Source organism: Neofelis nebulosa, chromosome 17, assembly GCF_028018385.1.
Source record: "Neofelis nebulosa isolate mNeoNeb1 chromosome 17, mNeoNeb1.pri, whole genome shotgun sequence".
NCBI lineage: Eukaryota > Metazoa > Chordata > Mammalia > Carnivora > Felidae > Neofelis > Neofelis nebulosa.
Genome location: NC_080798.1, coordinates 17,192,247 through 17,220,145, shown reverse-complemented (window position 1 = coordinate 17,220,145; position 27,899 = coordinate 17,192,247). Strand labels below are relative to the sequence as shown.

The window sequence follows — 27,899 nt, the reverse complement described above, 5'->3', positions numbered from 1 at the left end:
GGTTTCCACCCAGGTAATGATCTCATGGATCGTGAATTTGAGCCCTACATCAGGCTCTGAACTGACAGTGCAGAGCCTGCCTGAGGTTCTTTTTCTCCCTCTCTCTGCTCCTCTCCCACTCTTACTGTCTCTGTCTCTCTCAAAAGAAATATACTTTAAAAAAAAAAAAAAAAGAAAATGTAGTTCATTACATTTTAAAAGTGTTCTACATAACTTCTTAATTTCTACTTTCCCTCCCTTACTCTCCTTCAGGGGTTTCCTTTCAGTAAGCAACTTTTCCACGCTCTTAATGTACTTGTTTTTGGTAGGAATCCAGAAGTATTAGATTAGACAATCCAGAAGTATTAGTATTAGATTAGTATTTGGCATTTCTGTGCTCGGGGTCACAAACTGAAATGCCTCCCTTATCATATATGATGGAGGACTTGTCTAGCTGTGACAACAAGAAGTTTCCTTCAATTTTCATTTGTTGCTGTTTAAGTTGACAACTGCCCAAGAAAAATTCACCTACACCTCCAAAAAAAAAAGTAAAAATAAAAGTATTGGGACTACAGCCACATAAAAAGCTTCTGTACAGCAAAGGAAACTATCAACGGAACTAAAAGGCAACCCATGGAATGTGAAAATATATTTGCAAATGACATATCTGTTAAAGGGTTAGTATATAAAATATATAAAAAACATAAAACTCAATACCCCAAAACCAAATAATCCAATTAAAAAATGGGCAAGAGACTACAATAAAAAGACTACAAAGAAAGATCACCACACACTTGTCAAAATGGCTAAAATCAACAACACAAGAAACCACTGGTGTTGGTGAGGATGTAGAGATAGGAGAACCCTCTTACACTATTAGTGGGAATGCAAACTGGTGTGGCCACTCTGGAAAACAGTATAGAAGTTCCTCAAAAAGTTAAAAACCAAACTGTCCTACAATCCAGCAATTGCACAATTGGGTATTTACCCAAAGAACACAAAAATACTAATTCAAAGGAATACATGCACCTCTGGGGCACCTGAGTGGCTTAGTCAGTTAAGCATTTGAGTCTTGATCTCAACTCAGGTCTTGATCTCAGGGTCATGAGTTTCAGCCCCGCACTGGTCTCTGCACTGGGTGTGAAGCCTACTTAAAAATAAACAAACAAACAAACAAAACAAAAAACAAAGAGATACATGCACCCCTATGTTTATTGCAGCATTGTTTATGATAGCCAAGACATGGCAGCATGTATACACACACACATACGCATGCATATATACATGTGTGTATATATATATATGCATATGTATATATATATGCTGGAATGTAATTCAGTTATAAAAAAGAATGAAATCTTGCCATAGCATGGATGGTCTAGAAAGTATAATGCTAAGTGAGATAATTCAGTCAGAGAAAGACAAATACCATATGATCTCAGTCATATGTGGAATTTAAGGAATAAAATGAGCAAAGAGAAAAAACAAAGAGAGAGAGTGCAAACCAAGAAATAGACTCTTAACTATAGAGAACAAACTGATGGTTACCAGAGGGAAGGTAGGTAGAGGATGGGTAAAATGGGTGATGGGAATTAAGGAGTGCACTTGTCATGATGAGCACCAGGTGATTAAAACAAAAACTTAAAAAAAAAAAAAGGATAGTACAGTGAGAATGTCTCATCAGAAACAGATGAATAAAGAGACAGAGTTATAAAAGGAGCCAAATTCTGAAATTAAAAAGTACAATAACCTAAGTGAGAAATTCACTAGACAAGCTTAGAAGATCTGAATTGGCAAAATGAAGAATTAGCGAACTTGTAGACTAAAACAAGATTACACAATCTGAGGACCAAACAGGAGAAAGTAAGAAGAAAAATAAACAGAACCTCAGAGAAATGTGGGACATCAAGTACACTATCAAATATATACATCAAGTATACCAATATACACATGGTAAAAGTACTAAAAGGACAAGAAAAAGATAAAGGTATTAAACAACATGCCAAGAAATAGCTGAACACTATCCAAATTTGATGAAAAATAATCTATGAATCCAAGAAACTAAATGAGCTCCAAGTAAAAACATACACATACACACACACATCCAGATAAATCATAGCAAAAATGCTGAAGGCCAGAGACAAAATCTTGAAAGCAAAGTTATACTGGAGTAAGGCAAATGACACCCGTTGGGAACTCCAACCCATATGAACAAATGATGAAAACTAGAATGGGACACCTGGGTGGGATCCAACTCTTGATTTCAGCTCAGGTCATGATCTCACAGTTCATGGTATCGAGTTCTGTGTCAGGCTCTGTGCTGACAGCATGACAGCGTGGACTTGGGATTCTCTCTCTCTCTGCCCCTACCCTGTTCACTCTCTTTCTCTTAAAATAAATAAACATTAAAAAAAAGATATAATATGAAATGCATTGGGTTTGTAACATGGATGTAATACACGTAACAATAATAGTCCAAAAAACAGAAGAGAGAATAGAGCTAGAGTAATGTCTCTATATCTTACTGGAATTTAGCATAAACTTGAAGAACATTCTTGCAAGTTAAAATGTATATGATAGGCCCTAGAACAAGCACAGAGAAAAATATAGTCAAAAATAATTTAAAAAGTTAAAATTTTATAGTAGAAAACATTTACTTAAGGGAAAAAATAAGCAGTAAAGGAGAAACAAAAAAGACACGAACATAGAAAACATAGATCCAACAATTTTAGTGTTAACATTAGTAGTAAATGGATTAAACAATAATAAAAAAAAAAAAGGGTAGACACTGTCAGACCTGAGCTAAGATCAAGAGTTGGATGCTTAACCAACTGAGCCACCTAGGTGCCCCGGGAACACAGATGTTTATAGCAGCTTTATTCAGAATTACCAAACTTAAAAGAAACCAAAATGTCCTTTAGTAGGTGAATGGATAAATAAACAGTGGTATATTCAGATAATGGAATATCATTCAGCACTAAAAAGAAATGAGCTATCAAGCCATGAAAAGACAGGGAGGAACCTTATAATGCATATTACTAAGTGAAGGAAGCTGATCTGAAAAGGCTATATACTGTATGATTCTAACTATATGATGTTCTGAAACAGGCAAAACTACTATGGAGACAGTAAAAAAATCATTGATTGCCAGCAGTTGGTGGAGGAGGAGCGATGAATAGAAAACAGAGGATTTTTAAGTCAGTGAAAATACTCTGTATGATACTATAATGGTGAGTACATGCCATTATAAACCTGTCTAATTCCATCAACTGCACAAAATCAAAAGTGAACCCCAATGTAAACTATAGGTTTGGGGAATATAGGTCCACAAATTGTAATAAATGTACCAACCATTCTGGTGGAGAATATTGATAATATTCTGTCATGCAGGCTGTGCATGCATGGGGACAAGGAGTATATGGGAAATCTCTATACTTACAACTTTGCTATGAACCAAAAACTGCTCTTTAAAAACAAATACAGGTGACTGGGTGGCTCAGTCAGTTAAGTGTCCGACTTTGGCTCAGGTCATGATCTCACAGCTCGTGGGTTTGAGCCCTACATCGGGCTTTGTGCTGACAGCTCAAAGCCTGGAGCCTGCTTCGGACTCTCTGTCTCCCTCTCTCTCTGTCCCTTCCTACTCATGCTCTCTCTCTCTCTCTCTCTCAAAAATAAACATAATTTTTTTTTAAAAAACAGACAAAAATATGTAAAAATGATTATGAAGGATTTATTCCAGGAATGTAATATTGGTTTAACACCTGAAAGTCAATTAATGAAATACATGGTATCAACGGAATAAAGAACAAAACCCACATGATCATCTCAACAGATGCAGAAAAAGCACTTAACAAAACCCAAAATTTGGGGGCACTAGGGTGGCTCAGTCCATTGAGCGTCGGACTTCGTCTCAGGTCACTATCTCATAGTTCGTGGGTTTGAGTCCTGCATTGGGCTCTGTGCTGATAGTTCAGAGCCAGGAGTCTGCTTCAGATTCTGTCGCTCTCTCTCTCTCTCTCTCTCTCTCTCTCTCTGCTCCTCCCCTGCTTGTGCTCTCTCTCTCAAAAATAAATAAACATTAAAAAAAAAACAAACCTCCAACATCTTTTCATGATAAAAACACTCAACAAACTAGCAAAAAAGGGAAACTTCCTCAATGCTATATAAAGCATCTACAGAAAATCTACAGTTAACATAATAAATGGTGATAGACTAAATGCTTTCCTGTTAAGGTCAGGAGCAAGACAAGATGTACACTTTTATTCAACATTGTGATGAATGTTTTATTTATTTTTTTTTTAAATTTTTTTTTTTTAACGTCTATTTATTTTTGAGACAGAGAGAGACAGAGCATGAATGGGGGAGGGTCAGAGAGAGAGAGGGAGACACAGAATCTGAAACAGGCTCCAGGCTCTGAGCTGTCAGCACAGAGCCCGACGCAGGGCTTAAACTCACGAACCGTGAAATCATGACCTGAGCCGAAGTCGGACGCTTAACCGACTGAGCCACCCAGGCGCCCCTGTGATGAATGTTTTAGACAGAGTAATCAGGCAAGAAAATGAAATAAAAGGCATCCAGATTAGACAGGAAAAAATAAAACTATTTTCACATGGCATAATTTTGTATATAGCAAATCTAAGGAATCCACTACAATTCTATTAGAACTAATAAACAACCTCAGCAAGTTTGCAGGATATAGGATCAACACAAAAACCTCACCTGTATTTCTAGACACTTGTAGAGAACATCCAAAAATGAAATAAAGGGGCATCTGAGTGGTCCAGTCAATTAAGCGTCTGACTCTTGATCTCAGCTCAGGTTGTGATTTCATGCTTTGTCATTTCGAGTCCCGTACTGGAATTCATGCTGACAGTGGGGAGCCTGCTTGGGATTCTCCCTCTCTCCCTCTCTTTCCCTCTCTCTCTCTCTCTCTGCCCCTCCACTGCTCATGTGCTTGCACTCTCTCCCTTTGTCTCAAAATAATAAATAAACAAAAAATAAAATTAAGAAAACAATCCCATTTACAATAGCATCAAAAAGAATAAATACTTAAGGACAAATTTTACAAATACTTGTCAAACTTACATTCTGAAAATTATAAAATATTATTGAAAGACATTTTAAAGACCTAAAAAAAAGAAAAACACCCCATGTGCACGGATTGTAAAACAATATTAGATGACAATACACCTCAAACTGATCTACAAATTCAATGGAGTACCTATCAAAATACCAGTTGCCTTTTTTTTTTTACAGAAATGGCGAAGGTGATCCTAATAAAATTCTTATAAAAATGCAAGGGACACAGAACAGTCAAAACAATCATGAAAAAGAAAAAAAAAAAAAAACCTGGAGGACTCAACACTTCCCAATTTCAAACATAATACAAAGCTACAATAATCAAGACAGTTACGGTACTAGCATAAGTATAGACATATGAGATCAATGTGAATAAAGCAGAGATTTCAGAAATGAACCCTCACATTTTAGTGATTTTAGGCAAAGGTGCCAAGACAATTCACTGGGGAAAAGAATAGTCTTTTCAACACGTGTGCTGGAGCAACCAGATTATCTAAATGCAAAACAGTGAAGTTGAATCCCTACCTCATACCAGGTACAAAAATTAACTCCAAGTGAATCAAAGACCTAAAGCTAAGAGTTAAAACTATACAATTTTTAGAAGAAAACATAGGTGTAGGAGCTTCCAGGTTGGTGAATACATGGAGGTGTGTTTGGAGAGAGGATGGAAGCTCTATGCTGAAGGAGAGATCTGGCTGAAACGTAAAACAGGGATGAGATGAAAAAGGAAATTCCAAGATCAAGGAATGCCAACATAACAGAGATTCAACTACAGAATTAAAATACCCAGGGGATGAAAAATATTTTTTAATAGATATTGGAGGGTATAAAGGACAGAGCTGTCAATGTGACCATGGACATGAGAACTAAGAAGCTCTCCTAGGATGCAAAGTAAAATAACAAAGAGATGAAAATGTTGAAAGAGGATGACAAATATGGAGGATGGAGAATGGATCTAATCTAAAAACTATACTCAATTTTGTAAGATGATGACAAATATGGAGATGGAGAATGAAGATTTAATCTAAACACTATACTCAATGTATTGTATACACGATACAAAGTAAAACCAAAGGCACAAATGAAAAAGAATTAAAGGAGCTGAAATAAAAATAGAGATATTATGACAATGTTAATGGGTGTTAATTGTAATCTTGAATTAGGCAATGGATTTTTAGATATGACACCAAAAGCATAAGCAACAAAAGGGGGAAAAAATGGACATTAGATAAATATAAAAATTTTGTGCTTTCAAGGCCATCATCAAGAAAGTGAAAAGACAATTCACAGCCTCGACTTGAGCTGTTGGGTAGCCTCAAGTCTGCTCCTCATGTATTCATTCAGGTGAAAGGGCAGCAGTTTCCTGGGGCAAGCTCTTCACTTGACTTCGTTCATGTACTTTAGTGATCTGGCAAGACCAGTTGACCTGCATCCCAAAGCAGAGCCCCAAACCCACACAGTCAACCTACAGATGCCAAGCATGATAACAGAAGCAGAAAAGCAGAATAGATATCTAATTAACACATACCTAACTGGAAAAAATTTTCAAAGTACTAGGCGCTCAAAGTAGAGCTCGATTTAGACATTTTTCCTGGTTAACAGTGAGGCTGTAGAGTCTGACATCAAAATTTACTGGCTTCAAAATTTACTAATTGTGTGACCTCAACAATAGCCAAATTTGAGTCTCAGTTGCCTCATCTGTAAAGTGTCATTTTCCTCAACAGGCTGACGTAAGAACTAAAGGAGACAAAAAATGAGAAGCACTCAGAACTAAGCATGGGACCCAGTAATCATTCAATAAATGTTTTAGGAATATATAATCCCTAAGGAATATAAAGTATAACAAAGATAAGAAAAAACAACAAAAGAGAAAATGCATTTGTCATGAGTTCTAATAAATTAGCATCAAAACATCTTTTCCACTAAATCTAGTAAATGAGCATAAATCTCACAGAGGAAAAAAAACAAATGAAGATCACACTCCTGACAAAACATATAAAACAAGTAACAAAAGACCTTGAAATAAATATGGGTTAATTTCTGACTGTATAAAAAGATGAGTCAGTGCTTTAAAATAGTCTACTTTCCTAAGATGTTAACTCTCTCTACATATATATGTTAAAAATGCCATATTAGTAGCAAGGAACAAAGAGATTGAACCTTAAAAAACATAAATTCAAAGTTTGTGTCATGGGACACCTGGGTGGTTTAGTCTGGTTAAGCGTCTGACTCTTGATTTCGGCTCAGGTCATGATCTCACAGCAGTGAGATAGAGCCCAGTGTGGAGCCTGCTTAGGATTCTCTGTTCCTGTCCCTCTGCCCCTCCCTGACTCTCTCTCAGACTCTCTCTCCCTCAAAAAACAAAACAAAACAAACAAAAAAATCCCACAAAGTTTGTGTCATTAAGTTTTATTCCTTTTCCTGTCAAAAAAAAAAAAAAAAAAAAAAAAAAAAAAAGATGGGTATCCCCATAGCCCTGGGAACAAGATTTAACATCTCCAAAGTTCTTGCTGGTACCATAGCACTTTCCTCTCCATTTTTAAGATACTTAATAGGACAAATCTTTTTAAAGTTTTTTTTTTTTTAATGTTTATTTATTTTTGAGACAGAGAGAGACAGAGCATGAATGGGGGAGGGGCAGAGAGAGAGGGAGACACAGAATCGGAAGCAGGCTCCAGGCTCTTCCAGAGCCCGACGCGGGGCTCGAACTCACGGACCAGACCGTGAGATCGTGACCTGAGCTGAAGTCGGACGCTTAACTGACTGAGCCACCCAGGCGCCCTGGACAAATCTTTAAAAAATGACAAAGTTTACAATAAAGGCATAAAGGCAATTGCATGTCACTTCTGTAGTATATATGATGCTGGCAACTTTTTCTAAAAAATTATTTTTTCCTAAAGTTACACAAATATTAGGGATACCTGGGTGGCTCAGTCAGTCAAGCGTGCGACTCTTGATTTTGGCTCAGGTCATGATCTCGTGGTTTGTGAGTTCAAGTCCCAAGTTGGGCTATGCACTGACAGCATGGATACTTCTTGGGATTCTCTTTCTCTCCCTCTCTCTCTGCTCTCCCCACCTCGTGCTCACTCTCTCTCTCTCTCTCTCTCAAAGTAAATAAACTTTAATTAATTGATTAGTTATATTTTTTTAATGGTTATTGTTTTAACGCCCAACCAACTGAGCCATCCAGGTGCCCCAATAAATAAACTTTAAAAAGATTACAGAACAGGGCGCCTGGGTGGCTCAGTTGGTTAAGCATCTGACTTCAACTCAGGTCACGATCTCGCAGTTTGTGGGTTCAAGCCCCGCATCGGGCTCTGTGCTGACAGCTCAGAGCCTGGAGCCTGCTTCGGATTCTGTGTCTCCCTGTCTCTCTCTGCCCCTCCCCTGCTCATGCTCTGCCTCTTTCTGTATCTCAAAAATAAATAAATGTTAAAAAAAAAAACTTAAAAAAGATTACACAAATATTAAATATTCCGTTAAGAACTTAGAGCATGACACACAACATTTTTTCATATTTCTTCTTGGCTATTTTATATCCTTACTTTTCAAATATATTCTAGATTCAGTTTGAATAGACTTGCCTTATTCTAAGAAAAATATTTAGAATCTTTACTAAGTCTAAAGATTAATTTAAAATTAAATTGGTTTAATACTGATGGATCTTATCCAAAACATATGCTTTAAAAATGTATTGAAATCCTCTTTTAGGCCACATTAATATTTTAAGTTTTTTTCTCCCATATTTTTTCCTTACGTTTTTTTTTCTACTTTTACTATCTTTCATTTTATTTATTTTTAGTTTATTTATTTTATTTATTGAGAGAGAGAGAGAGAGAGAGAATCCCAAGCAGGATCCAGGCTGTCAGCATACAGCCTGATGCAGAGCTCAGACTCACAAACTGTGAGATCATGACCTGAGCTGAAACCAAGTCAGATGCTTAACTGATTGAGCCACCTACGTGGCCTCTTCCATTTTATTTTTGAGTTGGTTGTGATTTATATATAGAATGCTATTGGTTTTATATAAATTAATTTTGTGTCCATATGAGATTGAGTTCTATTATTTCTCTTCAGCTGCCCACGTCCATAACTGTATCATCCAGATATCATAATTTTGCACACACCTTCCCAATTTGTATCTCACATTTTTTTTCTCTTTTTACATGACTAGGCATATAGAATTATAGTAAATAAATGTGGTAGCATGGGGGTTTATGGGTTTGAGCCGCGGATTGGGCTCTGTGCTGTCAGCATGGAGCCTGCTTCTGGTCCTCTGTCCCGTCTCTGTTTGTCCCCCACTTGCTTTCTCTCTCTTTCAAAAATAAATAAAACATTAAAAAAAAACTTAAAAAAATAAAAAATAAATAAAATTCAAGTGGAACCACAGGGGTTCCAAAGTAGCTAAGAAATTTCTAAAAGACTATGAACAACACATGTGTGGTGTGTGGTGGGAGATGGGGAAATCCTTGCCTATGTAACAGGCTTATTTTTAAATTATGGTAGTTAAAACAATGTAAACACACCCACACACAGAAGTATAGTACTGGTATAGATGTAGACAAATAGAATAAAGAAAGAGAATAAAGAGCCTAGAAACAATTAAGCATGTACACGATAAAGGTGGCATCACAAAGGAAATATCTATTTAACAATGGTGTTGGAACAACTGGTCTACATGCAAAAATGGTCTGTTCTCTTTTGAAAACAGACTATCTCTATAACCTAACATTATGAAAGCTTTCTTAGAATGGGGTGCTTAGGTGGCTCAGTTGGTTGAGCATCCAACTCTTGATTTCATTTCAGGTCATGATCTTACAGTTCATGGGATTGAGCCCCATGTTGGGCTCTGTGCTGACACCACAGAGCCTGCTTGGAATTCTCTCTCTCCCTCTTTCTCTCTCTGCCCCTCCCCTGCTTGCATGCACTGTCTCTCAAAATAAATAAACTTAAAAAAAAAAAAAAAAGCTATCTTAGAAAAGACCAACATTGGCAATTCATGAAAGAAAGGACTATTAAATACTGATGCTGTATATTGACTGAATTCTTATTGTATATGGCCCATATTTATAATATGCTAAATGCAACTATCCAAATTTAAAGTGTCTATACAACAAAAGATACAAAACAACATAAAAGTGATAGATTAGCCAAAGGTATCTATATAAATCTTAATGCTAAAACAGGCATTCTTAAAATTCCCTAAAATCAAGTAGAAAAAAGACTAATATAAAATGAACAAATAATATCAACAGTCAATTGCATTCCTTCATTCATGAGTGGGCTTCAATCTGTACAGTATCATGGTGTGGTCCTAGAGTCAGGTTGTATGGTTTGAATTCTGGCTTTAATATACACGTCATACATGAAGTTATGCCAACTTCTTAACCTTTGTGCTTTACTTCCTTCCTTGGTAAAAACTAAAATAATAATATCTACTTTACAAGCTTCTGATAATGATTACATGAAATAAGCTATGTAAAGTCTATAGCATAATACACCTGGCACATAATAAAGCTATTATTGTCATAGAAAAATTTTTCTAGCTGCTTTTCTAGCTGTAGTCTATTCACACATAAATAAAAATTGCCATGGACTAGATTTATATCCGTATTGTAGAATGAATTTGGGACTGCAAGCCCAGGAACAGAGGCAGTATATTTCTATTTGATAGTCCAAAACATTTGGCTTTCATATCTGACAAGAGCTATTATGAATTTTTTGATAGCTACGAGTATCCCACTTGCAGACCACAACTGCTTGATCTCCAGATTTCTACTACATAGACAAAATGAATGTGTGAACTAATTATTTGGAATCTTCTTATAAAAGATGGTCATTACCCACCACTTCAAAATACGCCTAAAAAATGTAACTGCAAATCTGAACAGTCTTTTTCTTTTTGACATTAATATTTTAAAATATTTACTGGCTACCTTCATTTCTTCCAACTGCCTCTTTATGTTCTTCATGATATTTTCTGTTTTCTTAATTATTGGTTTTTAAGAATTGTTAGTATATTTATGCGGCATTACAAAAGCTGTTCCCTTTTATAAAGGCAAAAATAAGCTGTTTGCCTTATTACAGTGTTTAAGGGTTTTACCAAAGAGAAGGATTAATTGTATGAACCCAAACCAGGCATATTCTCTTTTATCTCATTGGTTTCATATGTCAAACTAAAAAGGCAATCAATGAATACAGCCAACATATCCCAAGGCCTTTTCAGGTGGGAAGGACTTCTACAGCTAACAATTATTAACAATACTTATCATTTATGGAGCACTTACTATATGCATTGAACCCTCTCAATATTCCTATGGGATAAGTATTATTATAATTCCCATTTATAAACAATTAAAGCCAAAGAGATTAAGAAACCTGCCCATAATATGCACTTAGTAAGTTGCTGGGCCAAGATTTGAACCTAAGTCTCCACAGGCCTAGGGAAGCACTCTGCCAACAGGAGAAATAACTGCATGAACCACATGATCACACATCCAAAAGAAGTGTGTTTGTGTGTCTCAGGATGGAAAGTATAAGCTGAGAAAAAGAGGTAGCGAAGTGGATAATATTTAAACCACAGAGGTGTCAGGGATTCTAGAATTGGAAACAAAAAGAATTAAGAGCAAAGGAGAACAAGTCATTTTGCAAGAAGACAAAGAATACTGCATCCTCTGAGTCAATAATAAAAAAAAAAATGTGGAAAGCTATAGATAAGAGAACTAGAAGATTTTTCCATAGAATGTTAGTATGTTTTAGCTCAATTTGTAATAATCTCAACTGAAGAAAATATATATGTAGGATCATTTTAAAGATGTGTTCTATTTACTCTTCCAGATAATTTTAGTTTTTAATCTTTGGCCAGGACAGACTTTGAAAAAATCTAAGCTTAAAAGTATAAGAATGATGGTGCCAATGAAAAGCTTTCTCTTTCCTTCCTTCCTTAATAGCTTTTTCCTAATAAACAGTGCAAATTATGGAATAAACTTTGTGTCACAGTTTGCTTTTGTTTCTCCCACTCATATTCAAATTGAACTCAACTTTAATAACTTTGTATGGGCCTGTTTCTGTATAGCCATATCCCAAATTTTACCTGGTTCTGATCTTCCATCTGTATTTTTCCTCACCTTAATTTTCATCAATTTAGTTTTTTTCCAATATACTGGTATGTTAAGGTAACCCACTACTACTGCATTGTAAAATAATACAGGAAACAAATAAATGCTTAAAACGTACAAGAGACCTGGTCATATCGTCTTCTTCCTCCAAAAGGTCAGAGTCCTGAGAATGCCAAGCTGAGGGAAGAGAAATAAAGCAAATTTACTTCAGAGCTCCAGACAAAGGACTATAGAAATCTTCAGTACCAGGTGGCTATAATATCATCTATAATGATCCTCAAAGCACTGAGAAATGTTAGTGACCACTAGGCTATAGAGATGCTGAAATGTACATGAAAGACTAATGTAATCATACAGGGTCCAATGGGAATTTATGAAAGGCTAAGTACAGGGTGCCCAATGAATTTATTGACAATATAGTTTTTCCCTAGGAACCTGTTATTTTATTCTTACTAGGAAATTTATTTCAAGTACATACTAATAAATACTACAAAGATTAAAAAATTATATAGTTTATGAAGCACTGCAAAAAATGTGGGAAAACTTTCATCAGAGACAAGTTATAGGCATTGTGAAACATTCTTATGATGGAAAAAATAAAATGCCATTATGATTCTAATGATATTTTCAAACAATTTAACTTAAATTTTAATCTAAAAAACTCATAGAAGAGTGCATATTTGCATTTACTTCTGCCCTCTTCCAAACCCAACCATGATGAAAGTAAAGGAACAAAGGAAGCTGAATTTCACAAGGATAAAGAATACAGAGACTTCAGCAGATAAGAGATATCAACAAAATTTTGGAAGCTAGAGACAGATGACTGTTATCTAATTAACTAGAGAAAGCTGCAGCTTAAGTGAGGGTGGGGGAAGGGTGGGGAAACCATGGCAGAACCCTTGAAAGGCTTAGGAATGGGGCACTAGGTACCAGGAGTATGGGATGGGAACCAAATGCAGGGATGGGAACAGAAGCAATGTAGAGAAAATAAGGGAATTAAAGTGAAAGTTGTAATGTTGAAAGATGAGGTATCCTCCCTCTCCCCTCTCATCACTTCCTACCCTTATTTGCCTTCCCAAAACATTTCTGGCTTATACTCCTCAAGCAAAATCTAGGACTTCTTGCTGGGAAAACTGACCAGCCCACCCCCCCACCCCAAAATAGATGCATATCCTGGCATCTGGTCAACCTTCAACCTCTAATAACACCATATTAGAAAGAAGGACTAGGAGAAGGTGAGTGGAGGAAGTGTAGGATGAGGAAGACAAGAAAGAGGTTAAGTAGAAAACAGAGATAAATCCCTATCTCCATTGTCAAAGTCACCAGGAAATATCTAAAACTGAGAAACCAAGCATGAGCTGTATGAGGATGTTATTCAGGAAAGTGGAACTGAACACCAAAATGTTCAAAATGGTTGCTTCTAGGGAGTGGGATCAAGGGATGAGAAAGGATAGAGTAGGAAATTTTGCTTATGGTTATATATTTGACAGCCCTTTACAAAACAATCTAAATGTAAGAGAGATAGAAATTACATTTAAAATACTTATTTTAAAAAAATCAAGTGAATAAATAAAAAACAAATGTCTACCCTGCACAGTCAATTATCATCAATATGAACTTTCTTGTTAGGAGTACTGAATTTCCTAACTCTTTTTACTCTTTCTGCCCCTCAATGTACAGCCTTTCTCTCCTAAACTCTGCTCATCTCTGAACCACCTCACCTCTCCTTTCCATCATCTGGGTAAAATGCTCCACTGTCACACAGCTACTGCTGATGTCTCAAGGTTGAGAAGTCATTCAGGCTTTGCCCACTCAGGGCAGAAGGGTTAAAATAAGCTGCAGATCCAGCAATTCCAGGGTCCACTCTATCTCAGGACTCTCCAGCCTCCAGGAGAGGTCTCAGGTCAGAAGGTCTCCTTCCATGATGGATACCTGTCCTCCAGGCTTCCTTTTAGTTATATCACAGATCTGTCTTATCTTTGTGGAGGGAGGACCTGTGGGCTTATGATACAAATCCAATTTACTTGTTTTTTCTCACTAGATCCCTATGGTAACCAGCCTCCAAGATGGCTCCTAATGATCACTGCCTTATGGTATTCATGTTTTTTGTACACCCTTCCCATGCTGAATAGAGTCAATCTGTTTAACCAATAGGATGTTGCAGAAATGACAGTGTGTGACTTCTGAAATTAAGCAATAAAAGACATTGTGGTTTTTATATTGTACATTTTTGAACCATGTGCTTTGAGAGAAGCCAGCCACCATTCCATGAAGACACTCAACCACCGATAGGGAGAGGTTCCTGCCCTCAGCTAACACTAGCTTGCCAGCCACCTAGGAGGCAAATCCTCCACCTCTAATCTAGTCTTCCAAAGACTGCAGCTTTGTCAACACCTTGACTGCGGCTTCATGAAATATCTGAGCCAAAGTATCCAGATAAATTGTTCCTCATTCCCCACAGAAAGTGAGACAATAAATATTTCCTGTTGTTTAAGCCACTAAATTTTAAGGTAACTTGTTACACAATAGTAGATAACTAATACAGCCCCAAACAATTAACTTCCTTGCTTATAATTCACATTCATTGGACTCACTGACCAGAGAGGCTGGATCCAGAGACAGCAGAAATCTGGAGGAAAACCCAAAGACTTAGCAACCTAGGTTGAACCAAGTGCTCAGGAGAAACACCAAGACTATAAATAAACAAGGTAAACACCACAGTGATGTTCACATAGTGTCTGCTCTTCAAATATCTTCTGTGAACATAAAGGTGCAGACCCTGTGCAGAGACAAATACAAAGGTGAGTAAAAAGAGACAGCTTTGCAGCAACTCTAGATTTGGAGTAAAAGAGAGTTGCAGCTATTCCATTTCCCATTTATCTTGGCAACTGAGGTAAAAGAGTTGCAATTTAGAATTCCAATACTCTTCATCTGAAATGAGAATTATACTCACATCACAATGATATTGGATGAATAAAATGGCCAAGTTAAGAAATATTATCATCTGCTTTGAGCCTTTAGTAGGTAAAAAGTAAAATAATAAGATGCAAGAGAGAATAATCCTTGCACTGTATAACACAATAAAACAGTAATGTTCAATTACAATAATTTTGAGACACTCCTAATATCCGTCACAGTTTCTATTTTTTCCCCTATAGCAATTATCACTAACAAACTATATAATTTATTTATCATACATATTGTCTGTGTACCCCCTCATATAAACTCCATGAAAACAGGGATTTATTTTATCTGTTTTTGCTATTAATGATAGGTGCTCAAAAAAATATGTTCATTAAAATGGTGTCAGGGCACCTGGGTGGCCCAGTCAGTTAAGCGTCTGACTTCAGCTCAGGTTATGATCTCACGGTTCATGGGTTTGAGCCCCGCATCAGGCTTTGTGCTGACAGCTCAGAGCCTGGAGCCTGCTTTGGTTTTCGTGTCTCCCTCTCCTCTCTTCTCCTCCCCTGCTTGCTCTCTCTCTAAAATAAATTTTAAAAACATTTAAAAAAATTTTAAATGGTGTAGCCACAGGGTGCCTGGGTGGCTCAGTTAGTTGAGCGGCTGACTTCAGCTCGTCATGATCTCACCGTTCATGGGTCCAAGCCCCGTATCAGGCTCTGTGCTGACAGCTCAGAGCCTGGAGCCTGCTTCAGATTCTATGTCTCCCTCTCTCTCTGCCACACTGTCTCTCCCCCCCCCCCAAAATAAACATTAAAAAAAACTTTTTTAATGGTGTAGCTACTATGGAAAACAGTATGGCAGTCAAAAAATGAAAAATAGAATTACCATATGATCCTAAAATTTCACTTCTGGGGATGTACCCAAAAAACCTGAAGGCAGGGACTTGTACACCCATGTTTACAGCAGCATTATCTGCAATAGTCAAAAGGTGGAAGCAACCAAAGAATGTGCTGACAGATGAATGGATAAACAAAATGGATAAACAAAATGTGGTGCATACACAGTGGAATCTTACCCTTAAGAAGGAAGGAAATTCTGGGGCACCTGGGTGGCTCAGTCGGTTAAGCATCTGACTTCGGCTCAGGTCACGATCTCACTGTCTGTGAGTTTGAGCCCCATGTCAGGCTCTGTGCTGACTGCTCAGAGCCTGGAGCCTGTTTCAGATTCTGTGTCTCCCTCTCTCTCTGACCCTCCCCCGTTCATGCTCTGTCTCTCTCTGTCTCAAAAATAAATAAACGTTAAAAAAAAATTTTTTTTTAAATAAAAAAAATAAAAAAAAAAAAGAAGGAAGGAAATTCTGATACATGCTTTAACATGGATGAATCTTGAGGACATTATGCTAAGTTAAACCAGTCACAAAAAGACAAATACTGTATGATCCAAACTATATAAGGTACTAAGTCAAATGCATATAGACAGAAAGTAGAATGGTAGTCGCTCAGACTGGGGAATCCAAGGAATGGGGAATTATTGTTTAATGGGTATAAAGTCTTGCAAGATGAAAAGTTCTATGGATGGATGGATGGATCGTGATGATAGTGTTATAGCAATATGAATGTAATGCCATTGAACTCAACATTTAAAAATGATTAAAATGTTAAATGTTTTTAGCTTTATTGAAGTATAATACACAAAAAATTGCACACATTTAACATATACATCCTGGTGAGTTTGGACAAATGCATATATCCAGTACCAATTCCATAACCAAAGTACTAAACGTATCTATTACCTCTAAAAATTTCATGTTCTTTTGTGTTTTGTTTCTATAAGAATAATTAACATGAAATCTATACTTTTAACAAAGTTCATAATACTGCTTTGTTAATATAGGTTCTATGTTGTACTGATCTCTAGAACTTATTCATCTTGCACAACAGAAACATTATACCCACAGAACAACAATTCTCCATTTCCCTCTACTCCCAAGCTCTGGCAACCATTTTTCTATTCTCAAGCTTCTTAAATCTGTTTTGTATATGTCATACAAATGGAATTATGTAGTACTTGTCCTGCTACTGGCTTATTTCACATAGCGTAATTGTTCTCCGGGTTCATCCATGTGGTCACAAATGGCAGGTTTTCCTTCTTTGGATAATATTCCATTGTATATATATGCCACATTTTCTGTACCTGTTTATCTGTTGATGAATGTTTCCCTATCTTGGCTATTGTAAATAATGCTGCAATTAAAATGGGGGTACGGATATTAAGATGGTAAATTTTATGTTATGTGCTATGTTATCTCTATTTTATCAAAATTTAAAAATATATATACACATATACACATATATATAAAAACACATATGTACACATTTATATATATATATATACATACACACACACACACACACACATATATATATACACATAAATATGTATTTAACAAATGAACTCTACTAACTTGGGGCATTTAAAGTCAGAAGAAAGTAATACATTAGACAAGAATAACATAGAAATGAGTGGGTAGTTTGGAGTTCAAGTGTTTGAAAATCTTAAGTTGGGATTTTGCTATGTGTGCATATTAAAAATTCAAGGAAAAGAACAGAAACCAAAGCACTGAAGAGGGAAAGGGGAATAAGGTAAATGTGCACAATAAAAAAGTCGCAATAAGTAAAAAACAAATTTATATCAGCAATCCCAATAAATGCAAATGAATTAAACTCACCTATTAAAACAACATTCACACAGGATAAAAGAGTAAAAACCCCAGCAATATACTCTTTACAAGAGATCTGAAGCATAAAAACATAAAAAGAAGGGGTTGGAAAATGAAATTCCTGGGTAATACAATAACAAAACCTGAAAAGGAATATTATCAGACAAAAGAGAACTTGGACTAAAAGGCATTCACCAGGATAAAGAGACATGTTTTGTAATGTGGTAGATTAGAATCTTGGTCTCAATTCTTCACAACCCCCCCCCCCCCCACTAATATTAACTCTTCATGTAACTTTGCCTTGTGCTCCCATTTTGGGTGTAACTGACATTAAGCTTAGCCATGTGGCTTGCTTTGACTAAGGTATTATTAGCATACTTAGGAGCAGAGGTTTTTAAGGGTGTTTGTATGATCTGTCTTGGGCTCCGGTGATTCATGATGAGGAGAACATGTCATGGTAACCACTGTCCTTTTAGCCTGAGCAGCAGAAAGAACACATGTAGAGCAGATCTAAATCCATACTGCAGTCCAGCCAACCCCAGCCTAAGTAAACTCAACACAGAAAACCTGTGAACAGGTGATCATGAGAATAAATGCTTGCTGTAGTACGTCACTGAGTTTAGGGGTAGTTTGTTAGGCAGCATTATTATCATAACAAGAGCTAAATTATACATATGATAAGAAGCAAGCCATATGATGTTGAGATAATGAACCTGGAAAAGGTCGACAGGAAAACTGGAAAGCAGCAGAAAAGCGCCAAGAACTTCCAGGGGAAAAAAGACAGCAAAGGAGACTAAGGAGTGGCCAACGGGCAGGGAGGACTGCTTAAAACCAAATACAAAAAAAATTTATACAGATTTTTTTTCCAAGCAGTTACCAACCATGACAAACGCTACACCGAAGTCAACTCAAATAAGACAAGAACCACTACACATCACAAACACCTCACCATCAACCTTCTCCGAGAACCACACAAACACCCTACCGCCACACACAACCACAAACACAACACCACAATGATATATCCCATCACAATTACTCCATTACACTCACACGCAACCACGCCCCCTTACTCTCACACACATCACCACAGTCCCTCACACACACACACACACACACACACACACACACACACACACACACACAGAGACTCCCACCACAGTTTCTTGTTCCAATAACTCCAACCACCAGACAGGCGCGTACTCCCAACCCCGAGCACTTTGCACCGCTGCCACTCCAGACGCGCAGGGCCTCCTCAGAGGCCCCGCCCCGTGAGCAAAGCAACTGAGCAGCCCAGACACCTCAAACCCCTCCCCCATGCCCCGCTGCGGGGACGCGGTAGCGTCACCTGCTGGAAACGCCCGAATGCGCATCCACAGCGCAGTATGTGGGAGGCTGGGTGAAAGCGACCCACAAGAAAGGTCCAGGCCAGGCGCCGGCAAGACTGAACCATCCCTCCGCGCCCGCCTCCCAACGGACGTTTCTGAACACAACAACACCTCCCAGAAGGCTTCGCGGCCCGATTCAACTTCCGGCCAGAACGCAGTCTGCGTTTCCTGTATGAGGGAGGGGCGCGGGCCAGGTGCGCGCTCGAGGGCCGGCTGGAGCCTGCCAAGCTACAGTGCCTCTCAACCCTGAGACTCCGCTAGACGCCGAGAATTGCAGTTACAGTCGTTTCGGGAGGGGCCAGGCAGGGCGCCGAGAGGAATTGGCTGTGGGTCCAGCTTTGGACCACATTTCCCAGAGGGCCGGGTGGCCGGTCGCTCTTCTCGCAGGAACTCGAACGTTTCGTCACGTCTGGCGGGACCGTTAGATCCATGAGGTGAGGGTCCGTGGGTCCCGGGGGAACAGGCTCAACTATGCAGGTTGCAACCCCGGGAGACCCGAAAGGCCTAAGTTGAGGAGACCGGAGGCAGGTACGGAATTGGGTCCTTCTGTCTGTGCGAGCGGAGCTGCATGAAAAGGGGAGGTTGTGGGATCGTCTGTGAGATTGTGACACTGAGACCTGTGTGCAGATATCAGTTGTCTATCATTGTGGGGTTGCTGCTGCGTGTGTCCCTATGGTGCTGTATGACTGCGACCCTGCGACTGTACGAGAGTAACTGTTATGTGTTCAGTGATGGGAATGTGATTATAACTGTGTTACTCTGTGGGCTCTGTGTGTGCGGCTGTGGGCTGCGTATCCCATTGATTTAAGTATGACCATGCCCAGTGTGTGGCGGCACTGTGTCTGGTTATGGGCTCCTTCCATGTGTAAGATTGTAACTGCAGAACTCTGTCCCCGGGGAACCTCTGTGAAGTTTAGTCAGATTATAGTCCCTTGACAGCAGTGACCTCAGCTTTTTCCTGACACACCGGGGTTGGGCAGGATGCCTTATTCTCCTCTGATCTCCATTCCCTGTGTGTTGGGTGCTGGGGTTGGGGCTTGGGCTGACCTCTGACCAGACTAGTTTGGGAAACAAGGAAAACCTGGTGTTTTACAATTTTTCCTCTCTCAGTTCTACCCTTATCCAGGTGCAGAAGAGAAGGAAAGAATGCAAAATGAACTTCTTCAAGCAATGTCCAAGGTGTGTTGAGGTTTCCTCTTTGCTTTCTTTCTTTTGAAAGTTAAATGTTTAATAAAGTTATGCTATTTGATTATAAATCGCTGTAATTTCCCTATTAGAGGAAAAGATAGTCCAGCCTGGTATTAAAGCCCAACAGCACCAAATACTTAACGTTCACTTATTTGGAAAATGGCTCTACTTGTGTTTGTTGTTTTCTTCTTTATAAATTCAATATTATAATTTTAAAATAAAAGCATGATTACTGTAGAGATTTTGAAAACAACAGAATTACCAAGAAAAAATAAAATGTAATCACTCAAATAACTAGTTAATATTTTGATGAATTTTTATTATTTTTACAAAATCAAATTATACTTCATTTACCATATTATGTCCTACATTTTCACTAAAAAGTGTCATTCTCCTGTGTTGTCAGATTGTCTTTGTGACTACTATTTTTCAAAGATATTTATTTCTTTGTATGAATGAGTTCTGGTCCTTTTTTTTTCAGATCAGTTATGTCAGACTTTGAAATCTTTAAATATTTACACATACACAGATTTGAAATTGGACTCCCATGATTAATAATGAGATGAAACACTGTTTCATATGTTTATTGGTTATTAGGGTTTCTTCTATTGTGACCTGCCTGATTAGAATCTTTTACCTATTTTTGCTCTTGGATTATCTCTTGTTGATTCATAGGAGTTCTTCATATAATGTGGATATGGGTCCTTCATGGATTATATTTTACTACTATTTAGATTGTTTTAACACTTCCTTTAAGGTGGTTTTATGAAAAGAAGTCCTAACTTTAACATAGTAAAATTTATCAATTTTTTTCTTTATGGTTGGTGCTTTTTGTATTTTAAGAAATCCTTTCTTGTCCCAAGGTTATGCAAATATTCTTTTATATTTATGCTTAAAGCTATAAGCTTTGCCTTTCTGGGGTGCCTGGCTGGCTTAGTCAGTGTGGCTCTTGATCTTGGGGCTGTGAGTTGGGTGTAAAATCTTTAAAAAAAAGGTTTTGCCTCTCCTATTTATACATTTAATGCACCTCTGGCTTTTGTATATGGCATAAAGTGGAGCCTGTGGTTCTTTTCCCCCTTATGAATTCTTCTCTAGCTCTCTCAGTACCATATATTAGTCTATTATGTTCTCATTTCAGATATATCCAAATATATATAAATATCCAGTGTTCTTATGTACATGGGACATACACTGTTTGTCCTCCTTGTTCTTTTGCTCTATCACAATATCACAGTCTTAATTATTCTAGCTTTTCTCTCCTTTGAAGGTATTTTGGCTTTTCTTCCTCTGGCTGTTTTTAAGACTTTCTCCCAGTTTTGGTTTTCTGTAATTTTAGTATAATGTGTCTAAATGTGCCTTTTAAAACTTGTATCTGCTTGGAATTTGTAGCATTTTTTGAATTTGTGAATAGGTGATTTTTATTAGTTTATTAAGAAAATTCTCAGCCACCTTCAAAGATTGCCCCTGCCTTATTATCTCTTTCTTCTCCCTTCTCAGGCTCTAATTAAACTTAGGTTGAAATTTCTTATCATTACCTTTTTTTTGTCTCTTAATCTCTTTCTGGTTTTGAGAGTTGTTACATATAGTTCAAATCAAAGCACTGTTAAGCAAAAAAACCTTACCTGGTCTCAGGAGGGGTGGAGAGCATGTCAGATAGCTAGAGTTTTAGGATCCTTTCCCCAGCTGGTAGTAAAAATATGTTTATTCTGTTGTATTTTAACACTTCTAATCTTGGGGAACTCTATAAATCATAAGGCTATCCATTCACCTTATGATTCTCCTATGTGAAAATTAGGATGTACTGAAGTAGAGAACTCAGTATGTAGAGTTTTCTTGAAGTATAAATTTGGAACTAGGTGGGTCTACTCTCAATTTTTTAAATATGTGTGTTTGGTACAGAGGCAAAGGAAATCAGGTTAAGAATCCATTGCCCAAAATCTATTCAGTTTAAGACCTTTCTATCTGAGTTTCTTTAGAAGATGGCTGAGTATTTTCAATCCATTCTCCTGTGCCAAAACCCAGAATATCAGGTTACCCTCTCCCATCAGCCTCTAATTATGCTTGCTATTTCTCTAGTGAAGATTGTTGCCCATTATTAATGGGAATAACTCTAGGGTGGTAGAATAATATAGAAAGATAATTTTTTTTTTTAAGATTTTATTTTTAAGTAATTTCTACACCCAATGTGGGGCTTGAACCTACAACCCCCAGATCAAAAGTTGCATGCTGTACTGACTAAGCCAGACAGGCACCCTTATTTTTTTAACCTAATGTTTAATCAGGAAATATTTGAACGATTCCTAGTAAAATCAGAAAAAGACAAGGATATACACCATCACCAGTGTTATTTAATGTTGTTCTCTTGTTATTAACCAAAGCACTTTAACAAGAGAAAAAAGTAGGTTAAAAATTAGAAAAGAGGATATAAGATTATCACTATGCAGATAATATGAATGTGTACCTGGAAAACCAAATCAGCTTATAACCATAACTTTGAAATAAGCAGGACTCCGTAGGAAGTAAGCAAAATAATTCTTTTTTCATAATTTCTACTCTCAACTGTCTCTGTGTGCTAATTTTTGTTGTTGTTGTTGCCCTGGTCAAAAACTTGTGCAGTCCCTATAATTGATTTGATCACTCCTTGGTATCCTTTACCAAGTTGTTTTTAGTGACAAGGTCAGTCTCACTTTGCTAATTACAATCTCCAGTTGAATGTAATAATATGTAAGTTTCATTTAAAGCCTTTTCTTTGAGTTCAGCCTTGCTGTAAGCTAGAAGCTTGCAGTGTGAAAAACGGCATATGCTAAACTTCTTCGTTTCTTTAATCTAAATTTCTTTTCTCCCACCCAGTAGGCAGTTTCTGGCTCCTATGAGGTTGCAATGGGTAGGGAAGAGGAGGTAAGGAGAAAAGTCTTACTTTAGTGGTGCTATTGTTTTGATCTTGGTGTCTCTTCCTTTTATGGATGTTTAGCACTGACTCATTTTCTATGGGGTACTTTTGTGGGATTTTGGGAGAAATTCCTGCTGGAAATCTCTAATTGTACTTCCCTGTGATATGGGTAACACATCTCCTTGAAATGGCTGCTTAATAATACCTGTCTTATACTTGGGCAGTCTATGATCTACAGCTTTGTTGGGGGACACATTGTCCCTCCATTGGGTCTACATCTGGTCCAAAACAGTCTTTGCCCTCTAAACTCTAGAAAACACAACAAAAATTCTTCTAAACAGTCTCATCATTCCATTTTGGATCCTGGAGTCTAAAGGACCCCCCTTGGTTGGTCTAAGATGAAGGAGAAGTAACCTAAATTCTCCTATGGGATGGAAATGTGTATCATTTTCCAATAACCGCCAGTTTTTGGACACCAACTGAGTGTCCTGCAATTTAATTGAATTCTGACACTAATTACCCAGAGTTAACACAGAACCCCACAGGTTTAGAGGCTCAGTCTTACAAGACTGCCCTATTTCAGATAGCAGCTCCAAGTCTTGGGTATCCCCAAGGCACTGCACTTCTGCCCAGCAGACCACAAATTGAGACATTCCCATGATCCTCACTCAGGTACAGTAATTGATTAGAATGATTCATAGAAGTCAGCAAAATATTATATTTATGACCACAGTTTTATTATAAAGAATATAGTCTAGTAGGAGGCATCACAATCCCAGACTTCAAGCTGTATTACAAAGCTGTAATCCTCAAGACAGTATGGTACTGGCACAAAACAGACACTCAGATCAATGGAACAGAATAGAGAACCCAGAAATGGACCCACAAACATATGGCCAACTAATCTTTGACCAAGCAGGAAAGAATATCCAATGGAATAAAGACTGTCTCTTCAGCAAATGGTGCTGGGAAAACTGGACAGCGACACGCAGAAAAATGAACCTGGACCACTTTCTTACACCATACACAAAAGTAAACTCAAAATAGGTGAAAGACCTAAACCTAAGACAGGAAGCCATCAACATCCTCGAGGAGAAAGCAGGCAAAAACCTCTTTGACCTCGGTCACAGCAGCTTCTTACTCAACATGTCTCCGGAGGCAAGGGAAACAAAAGCAAAAATGAACTATTGGGACCTCATCAAAATAAAAACCTTCTTCACAGCGAAGGAAACAATCAGCAAAACTAAAAGGCAACTGACAGAATGGGAGAAGATATTTGCAAACGACATATCAGATAAAGGTTAACATCCAATATCTGTAGAGAGCTTATCAAACTTAACACCCAAAAAACAAACAATCCAGTGAAGAAATGGGCACAAGACATGAATAGACACTTCTCCAAAGAAGACATCCAGATGGGCAACTGACACATGAAAAAATGCTCAACATCACTCATCACCCAGGAAACACAAATCAAAACCACAATGAGATACCACCTCACACCTGTCAGAATGGCTCACATTAACAACTCAGGCAAAAACAGATGTTGGCGAGGATGCAGAGAAAGAGGATCTCTTTTGCACTGCTGGTGGGAATGCAAGCTGGTGCAGCCACTCTGGAAAACAGTATGGAGGTTCCTCAAAAAATTAAAAATAGAACTACCCTATGACCCAGCGATTGCACTGCTAGGTATTTATCCAAGGGATACAGGTATGCTGTTTCGAAGGGGCACCCAATGTTTATAGCAGCACTATCAGCAACAGCCAAAGTATGGAAAGAGCCCAAATGTCCATCGATGGATGAATGGATAAAGATGTGGTGGATGTGTGTATATATATATATATATATATATATATATATATATATGTATATATAATATAGCGTGTATATATATGTAGTGTGTATATATATATGGTGTGTATGTATATATATAGCGTGTATATATATATATACACACACACACACACACACACACACACACACACACACACAATGGAGTATTACTCGGCAATCAAAAAGAATGAAATCCAGGGGTGCCTGGGTGGCTCATTTGGTTGAGCATCTGGCATCGGCTCGGGTCACGATCTCACGGTTTGTGGGTTTGAGCCCCACATTGAACTCTGCTGAACGTTTGCTCAGAGCCTGGAGCCTGCTTCAGATTCTGTGTCTCATTCTCTCTCTGCCCCTCCCCCACTCATGCTCTGTCTCTCTCTGTCTCTACAAATAAATAAATGTAAAAAAAAACAGAATGAAATCTTGCCTCTTGCAACTACATGGATGGAACTAGAGGGTATTATGCTAAGCGAAACTAGTCAGAGAAGGACAAATATCATGACTTCACTCATATGAGGACTTTAAGATACAAAACAGATGAACATAAGGGAAGGGAAACAAAAATAATATAAAAACAAGAAAGGGGACAAAATATAAAAGACTGTTAAATATAGAGAACAAACAGGGTTGCTGGAGGAGTTGTGGGTGGGGGGATGAGCTAAATGGGTAAGGGGCATTAAAGAATCTACCCTGAAATCATTGTTGCAATATATGCTAACTAACTTGGATGTAAATTATAAAAAATAAATAAATTATAGAAAAAGATTTAAAAAATAAAGAAAAACTGTGATACAACTCTTTTGCAGGACCAGGAAACAAGGAATGTGATGTGGGAAAGTCAATCCACAATTACCTCAAGAAAGTCCCCAGAAAACATCTATTAAAAATAGGAATGCAGGAATATTAATTAGAAATATAGAAAAAAACAAGAGAAACAAAAAAAATTGAGGGTCCCACCTGAGGAGAGTGAGATTGGGTACTGGGACAAACCCCAGCCATTTTTCACTAAGTCTTAAAATTTCTTGAATTTTGGGGTGCCTGGCTGGGTCAGGTTGTGTCCAACTTCAGCTCAGGTCATGATCTCACAGTTCGTGGGTTTGAGCCCCACATCGTGTTCTCTGCTGTCAGCACAGAGCCCATTTGAACCCTCTGTCCTCCCTCTCTCTCTGCCCCTCCCCTGCTCACACTCTCTCAAAAATTGTAATAAACATTAAAAAAATTCTTGAATTTTTAAAACACAAAATTGGTTAAATGTTAATTTAAAATATCACTATCTTAGGGTACCTGGGTGGCTCAGTCAGTTAAATGTCCAACTTAAGCTCAGGTCAGGATCTCACGGTTTATGAGTTTGAGCCCCAAGTTGGGCTCTTTGCTGTCAGCATGAAGCCTGCTTCAGATCCTCTGTCTCCCTCTCTTTCTGACCCTCCCCTGCTTGCTCTCTCTAAAAAATGCATAGACACAGTAAAAATTAATAAGGTATTACTATCTTAGAGAAGAGTATAACTTAAACTTCTTGATAGTTCTCTTATGACTGTTAAATGACTCCCTATTGGGGTGCCTGGATGGCTCAGTCAGTTGAGTGTCTGACTCTTGATTTCAGCTCAGGTCATGATCTTGTGGTTCGTGGTACCTAGCACCAAGTTGGGTTCTGTGCTAGCAGACCAGAGCCTGTTTGGGATTCTTTCTCCCCCCACACCACTGCATGCATGTGCTCTCTCTCAAAATAAATATTAAAAAAAAAGTTATTCCCTACTAACATATATTCTTTAATTTTTATAATTTTACTGGTGGCAAAATTTATGGCAATATTAATATTACTGAAAAACTTTTCATTTCAGCCATTTGGTTAAGCAAAATCCTTAAGATCCTCTCCATATATGGTCCTCCCTCCCATACCTTGCCCTATGCCTCTCTACCATTTTGCTGTTTCTGAATTGTATTCTTTTTTAATTTACATCCAAGTTAGTTAGCATATAGTGCAACGATGATTTCAGGAGTAGATTCTTTAATGTCCCTTACCCATTTAGCCTGTCCCCCCTCCCACAATCCCTCCAGTAACCCTCTGTTTGTTCTCCATATTTAAGAGTCTCTTATGTTTTGTTCCCCTTCCTGTTTTTATATTATTTTTGCTTCCCTTCCCTTTTGTTCCTCTGTGTCATTAAGTCCTCATATGAGTGAAGTAATGATATTTGTCTTTCTCCGACTAATTTTGCCTAGCATAATACCCTCTAGTTCCATCCACGTAGTTGCAAATGGCAAGATTTCATTCTTTTTGATTGCCGAGTAATACTCCATTGTGTGTGTGTGTGTATACACACACACTATATATATATATACACACTATATATACACACTATATATATACACACACACATATATATATATATATATATATATATATATATATATATATACATCCACCACATCTTTATCCATTCATCCATCGATGGACATTTGGGCTCTTTCCATACTTTGGCTGTTGCTGATAGTGCTGCTATAAACATTGGGTGCCCCTTCGAAACAGCATACCTGTATCCCTTGGATAAATACCTAGCAGTGCAATCGCTGGGTCATAGGGTAGTTCTATTTTTAATTTTTTGAGGAACCTCCATACTGTTTTCCAGAGTGGCTGCACCAGCTTGCATTCCCACCAGCAGTGCAAAAGAGATCCTCTTTCTCTGCATCCTCGCCAACATCTGTTTTTGCCTGAGTTGTTAATGTGAGCCATTCTGACAGGTGTGAGGTGGTATCTCATTGTGGTTTTGATTTGTGTTTCCTGGGTGATGAGTGATGTTGAGCAT

At 37.8% G+C, this 27,899-nt stretch overlaps 2 protein-coding genes across 24 annotated transcripts in view; one reads left to right on the top strand and one right to left on the bottom strand.

Annotated features, from left to right (window-relative positions):
• Positions 1-27,899, bottom strand: part of ZNF568 (zinc finger protein 568) — a 166,859-nt gene that overhangs the window by 70,743 nt on the left and 68,217 nt on the right. Inside the window, exons 1-5 of one of the 17 annotated variants that reach the window (XM_058709355.1) lie at positions 19,148-19,181; positions 17,809-17,875; positions 14,775-14,955; positions 13,898-14,177; positions 12,295-12,353 (exon numbers count right to left, since the gene is read on the bottom strand). In XM_058709355.1, coding sequence (XP_058565338.1) covers positions 12,295-12,353; positions 13,898-13,913 — 75 coding nt within the window. In that variant the 5' untranslated portion in view covers positions 13,914-14,177; positions 14,775-14,955; positions 17,809-17,875; positions 19,148-19,181. The other 16 variants (XM_058709361.1, XM_058709370.1, XM_058709351.1 and 13 more) reach the window with 16 other exon arrangements.
• ZNF829 (zinc finger protein 829) overlaps positions 19,488-27,899 on the top strand; it is a 28,609-nt gene continuing 20,197 nt past the window's right edge. For 4 of the 7 annotated variants that reach the window (XM_058709474.1, XM_058709466.1, XM_058709471.1 and 1 more), the window contains exons 1-2: positions 19,601-19,715; positions 20,298-20,366. Coding sequence is in view for 3 of the 7 variants with exons in the window: in XM_058709466.1 (XP_058565449.1) it covers positions 20,334-20,366 (33 nt within the window). In the remaining 4 variants the exon portion in view is untranslated. Of the gene's footprint in view, positions 19,716-20,297; positions 20,367-27,899 lie in introns of all 7 variants that reach the window. The other 3 variants (XM_058709475.1, XM_058709467.1, XM_058709468.1) reach the window with 2 other exon arrangements.